Here is a 6,000-nt window from a genome sequence, read left to right as displayed (position 1 = left end):
GGAATAAGCAGTCTAGGCTTGTGACCAAGAGAACAACAGCTCTCAGTACCCTTTTGAATATATAGAACCCAGCAACAGGGCAACCAAGAAACCCATCAACATTCAATAATGTGAAGACTGAGCTGCATAATAGAACATTACACTAAAACAATATAATGAAGAGATTACAACATATAGGTATATGGAAACACCAGATACGGATACAACCATTGAGTGCCTGAGCAAAATATTTTTAACTGAAGTGCACCCAAAGTCATAGTCATGGATAATGGCACACATTTTGTGTCAGGACAAATGTGTAAATTCATCAGCTCACAGGACATAAAACACCTCAATGTTGCATTATGCTCACCCACTTAGAATGTTCTAGGGGATCGTGGTAACAAAGGGGCCGATTCACAGAACAAACTTAAGACAAAATCCTAAACTTACTACTTTTGGTCTTCACAGAAGGCATTTAGTAGTAGTAAAGTTAGTATTTTGTCTTAAGTTTGACTTAAGACAAACGTACGACAAACTTAAGACAGACATTAGACATACTTAAGACAGACTTAACAAAAACTTAAGACAGACTTAAGACAGACATAAGACAGACTCAAGACAAATTTAAGACAAAATCCTAACTTAAGTCTGTCTTAAGTCTGTCTTAAATCTGTCTTAATTCTGCCTTAAATCTGTCTTAAGTTTGTCTTAAGTCAAACTTAAGACAAAATCCTAACTTTACTACTACTAAATGCCTTCTGTGAATACCAAAAGAAGTAAGTTTAGGATTTTGTTATAAGTTAGTTCTGTGAATGGGTCCCAGAGTAATGAAAGAGGGTATATAGACTGCCATCGCTCCAGGATTGGATGTAAGGGAGTTCATTAAACAGAAGGTGTGGAATTATAATACATTGCCACACTGCACCACAGGAGTGACTTCATTTGCTCTGTTAAGGGGCAGGGAAGTACACACATCTTTGTTCATGTCATGGTTGAGTGAGATAAAAATCGTGCCCAGAAGTGATTAGTTTAGTACTGAAAAGGTATCTTCTAATGTTGCCTTGAAGCAAATTGCTATGAAAGATAATTTTGTCAAGAAGTGTCACCTTGGGGGCGGGGATGTGTCAGATGGTGACTGGGATTTAATTAAGAAACCCCTCAAAGTAAGGAAAGGCGAATCTCAGTTTTCCATGCCAGAGCAAGTCAGTAAAGGGGTAACATTGGTTGTGGGTAAAGGTTGGTGGAACAAGAGACAACTTGGAAAGGTTACATCGGAGCAGACTAGTGTTGCTTAGATGACAAAGATCGGGCACACCGGTTGCAGTCTGATGTGGAGGGTAAGACGGTGTCAGGTGGTGTGGCTGAGGACACCGAACAGGTGACTATTTCAGGTTCTAAGTAGGTTGATCCCAGTCATAATAGTATTGCACATACAAATAGTCTTCAGGTCAGAAAATTCCTTACATTTTTGATGAGACTTCAATAGATATTGAATAGTACACCAGTATGTTTTAGGAGCTTTGTTTTTTGTTTAGTATTGTTGTTAATACATTATTACTATTATTGTTTTTGTTTTAAAGAGGGGAGGTGATGTAATCTGATGATGTATTGAACATGATTCTCATGCATGTCTCGTGCGCTGTTCTGAGTAATGTGCAATTGTTCTGTTTTAACTCAGACTCGCTCATGGAGTGGGCATTGGTAAGGGTTCGAATAGCAAGAGTCAACTGCGGTTTGACCTCTGAGCCAGAGCGACGCTTCATTCCAGGGGGATAATGAACAGAGATTAAACTACATAAGAAAAGCAACATACGTTGCACAACTCTTACTTCACTTCTCTACGCCAAAATGCCATAAATTATGCCCACCGTACACCAAAACTGACCAAATCAGGCGACGCAACGGCAGCCTAAAGCTTGGTTTGATGAATTGGGGATTATTTCTGAAGCACCTTATAGCTGTGACAGTTTGAAAGCTGAATAGAATATTAATACGTGCTACGTTTAACACTAACACATATGCAATGACTAGTACTCTTTTCTGTGAAAGCTTGTAAAAATCTTACCAAGACTTGCAGGGGTCGCAGGATTCCACTTCCATTTCTGGCTCGAAATATGTTCCATCCTTATCGTAACAACCGCAGGATTCAACGCACTGCATCCTCGTCTCCTCAAGAAAGGGCCTTTCAGCGGGACAGCTAGGAATGCAACCTACGGCGATGCACGTATTGAAAGAGTCAGAGTTGTGAATGGAATTATGACGTACTTGTACACACTGCTCCACATATAACATTAATTGAATACGAGATGTAAAATTAAGCAGGAGGTACAATTCTCAAAGGTGCACACACATTCCAGAATACCCAATGGATTATTTTGCTTTCAGAATTAGTAGCCAGCAGCTCATGGAGAAGAACATTCGCCAGTGACAGATCTTGTGGGCCTGCGGTCATATAAAGCTGTATAGAAAGCAAGTGATAATATTTGGTTGTATTATTATTATCATATTATTATAATGACGATGATGTGGACAGAAGGACCGGAGAGAAATGCACGCATTTCGCCAGGAGTTATAAAGGTAGACAGCCTAATGTGACCATGGAGTCAAAAACGACTTGTAGTATATGACTATTTTAATGATTTCAGTGCATCAGCCACTTTTCAAATTTACATACGCCAATGATATCTATACAGACTGTTTCATGGCTTCAAGGAAAGTTACATATTTTGGCTTCATTTAGTGGGCTCAAAATTCAAATGAGACCCCTCAATCTCCAATATTTGCATATCCACCGTAGCCTAATGACAGGCTTGAGACGTTTCTCTCGGCAACCGAGTGCTGCATTGATTTGTTCATCGATCACCGATCGATCACAGCGTTGATTAAGGTTTCATCTGCACGGGATGCAAGGCATTGAAAACAGTTGTCTAAGTTTACCTTTCGGGGGGGAGGGGGGCTGAACCGTTAATCAGTAGGCAGAGTGGAGCTGCAGAGCTTCCAACAAGGGGTGAAACAACAGCAACGCCTAATTAACATTCAAATTGTCTTTTAAAGACCTGTGAAACGTTCGGGTGCCACACACGACGGGGGGAGGGGGGTGGCTGAAGTCCTGTGAGTCCAATGGGTGTTGCGCGCCTGGGTGACAACACAACTGAGGTATAAGTATCAGACCTCAAACCCCAGAACTTTAAATTACTTCTGGAATCAAGAGGAACCTCTTCCAAGGAGAAGGGCTGAAGGGCTGTGAGGAGAAGCCCTGCCCCTTTGCTCCAAGTTTCTTTGCTGACTTAGCCTGCAGTCGCTGCTTTTGTAAGAAGAGAACACAGATTGGACTTTTCTGTGAAACCTGCTTGAGAAGAAGTTCCAAGGACTTGTGTGGGCTTGCCTCCTGTTATCAAGTCTCAGGAACACAAAGACTTTGCAAACAGCTTCCATGACCTCCAATGCTGGGTGTTCTAACATGCTAGGTGGTGCCAAGTGCAGTACTGAGCCCTTGTGCGTTGTTCCTGCTACAGAAAGCTGTGAAGAACTGATGAAATTATAAAAATTGATGCTTCGTCCTTCTTGTAGATGTTTTATTTGACACTGTACTGCCGTGTGGGAGAAAATTCTGATACATGGCCCTTGCGGCTGAAGAATTGATGCAGCACCTGTCAGCTCACACACATCTCCGAAGTAGAAGATCCCCGCACTCACTCTCACACATACCTGCGCTGCGGATAAAATAATTGACGCATAGTCTGTGTGAGCACAGCCGGATCGACCTTCAGCAGGTTCAGATTTCCAAGCATCACACCTGTGCGATTAATCTACATCAACGCTGGTGCTGCTGTAAGAAACCAATGTATCACTTCCCAGCACAGTGAGAAACTGATGCATCACCTCCCCTGTGTGGCAGTAAGGAACCAATACATCACCTCCCCTGGAGCAACGGACCAACACACCAATTTCCCTGTGTGTAAAGTACCAACTAATTCCTTTCCTTTTGCCTGTTTTCCTTGTGATGTTTGACACATACCAGGTACTTTGGAACACAGGGATGCAGCCATAAGTTTCATGGACCAAACTGGTTTTACCTTTTAAAAGTCATACTTTGATATCTGTATGTTGGATGTTTGCCTTTTTGGTCTTGTTTGATTTAGATAATGATACTTTATTTTTCTATACTGGTGAGGTGTTGATTAATAGTGTTTTCACTGTTACTGTGTGTTATATGCCAATGCTTTACACATTGCCTCTGAGATATGCCTGTCTGCTTATGCCAAGCTACCAAGGGGTGATCAGGAGTTATTTAGGTGTGTAACTACCTTATCCTTAACAGAAGGAAGGTCCGTACTTGGGCAGGGTGCAAGACACTGCCAAGTAGAAAACCACATTTCTAACAATGGGTCACCCCTATTCAACCAATATCCCAATTTCTCAGAGGTACTTACTTATGTTGTATTAATTATTGTATGTTTATAGGTTGACCAACCAGAACATAACTCTTAATTTTGGCTTTTTTCAAAGATTTCGAGCATGCACATGCCTTCTATACTACCTGCAGGCACCAGGGTGCTGCTTCTGTGTAGACGGAATCCCAGATATTGAAAGCCCAGCGAAAAGCATGAAATTACCTATAGTAGTAGCATGAAGGAAATAAGTAGTGTATGAATATAGGTATTTTATAGGTCAGATAATGGAAATTAGGTCTAAAACTGAGCTTCTGAGAACAAGAATTGGCAACATTCTAGTCTAAAGACCACATGAACTCATACAATGCTACGCAATGGAAAATATAGTGTTTAATTACCACAGTAAAGGTGCACATGTTCTGTGCTAAAGAACTTTGTGATGTGTAACGAAGCATGGCACCAAGGCAAGCCTCAGTGAATGTGGGCCTTGAGGGGTTTTGAAGATAGAGACAGATTGAGTAATTGATTTACCCCCCATTTTTAGGAACAGTTTTATTAAGAGAATGAAAGTTGCTTAAAGGCTACTAATCTGATATAGCTACACTGAACAGAATCAATGTTGCAGATTAGCCTAATTTAGAAAAAACATATTTTGGAAGACAAAAGACTGGCCATCCTCCAAATCTGGCCATCCTCCAAATTCAATGCAGTAGAACAGGATATGCTTGCAAGTGAGGTTCCAAAACAAGTTTTCTAACAGTTATGAGCAGTCCCTGTACCTGGTATCACCCCCTTATATATCCCACATTCCTGGTAAGAGGTGAGACATTTATTACCAAACAAATGTATCCAATTCTATCTTCTGATGTTGAGGGTGGTTTGTTTCATCTGAAAAGACAAGGTGGCATATTAGCAAGAACCTTGTTAAAATTATCGTTGTTTTAGCGGCAGGAAACTGCCGCTAAAACGGCGATAATGGGCTTGCTAATATGTGTTATGGAATTCCAATAGAAGCCCAGGTTAGATGTCCTGCACATCTAACTTGGGCTTCTATTATCGCCGTTTTAGCTGCAGTTTCCTGCCACTAAAACAGCGATAATTTCAACAAGGTTCTTGCTAATATGCCCCAATGTGTATTGCTGCAGAGAGGCATGGGATATCTTTCTCCTACCTTCTAACCCTTGAAACTGATGTAGGCATTTGCCACTGGGGTTTCTACAAGTCTTGATGCAGTGGTCACCACAGGGATTGTATTGCCATTCACATCCTCTTTCTTCATTGTAGAAATCACAGAAGACAGCTGTTAGAGATAGCAAAGGAGAGAAAATTGTAATTCAGGCTACGGAAATATGAACTGTCACAAAGTGAACTGTCAATCAATGCATAGAGGGTCATGCAAGGATGCATTCATATCTTAACAAACAATGTTTATCCATTAACTGTAAAAATTAATTTACATTATTTTTCAACTTATGGTTGTATCCCAGCAAACACCTGACATTAGAATTCTATAGCTCTATATTTGTTTTAGGTCTACTTTCCTTTCATTTGTGTATTTCCGAAGCATTTTTGAAAACTATTAATAATGGCACCATTCCTTGCTTTAGTGTAGCACCAGTTCTTA

At 40.7% G+C, this 6,000-nt stretch overlaps 1 protein-coding gene across 1 annotated transcript in view; it reads right to left on the bottom strand.

Annotated features, from left to right (window-relative positions):
* Positions 1-1,556: 1,556 nt before the first annotated feature.
* The window catches only part of LOC147733203 (mucin-2-like), a 182,628-nt gene continuing 178,184 nt past the window's right edge, over positions 1,557-6,000 (bottom strand). Inside the window, exons 13-16 of the mRNA XM_086956020.1 lie at positions 5,548-5,676; positions 2,048-2,192; positions 1,868-1,957; positions 1,557-1,773 (exon numbers count right to left, since the gene is read on the bottom strand). Coding sequence (XP_086812146.1) covers positions 1,557-1,773; positions 1,868-1,957; positions 2,048-2,192; positions 5,548-5,676 — 581 coding nt within the window. The remainder of the gene's footprint in view (positions 1,774-1,867; positions 1,958-2,047; positions 2,193-5,547; positions 5,677-6,000) is intronic.

This window comes from Lissotriton vulgaris, chromosome 2_1 (genome assembly GCF_964263255.1).
Source record: "Lissotriton vulgaris chromosome 2_1, aLisVul1.2, whole genome shotgun sequence".
Classification (NCBI taxonomy): domain Eukaryota; kingdom Metazoa; phylum Chordata; class Amphibia; order Caudata; family Salamandridae; genus Lissotriton; species Lissotriton vulgaris.
Note: the sequence above shows the minus strand (reverse complement) of the source record. Positions and strands in the feature narration are given on the sequence as shown.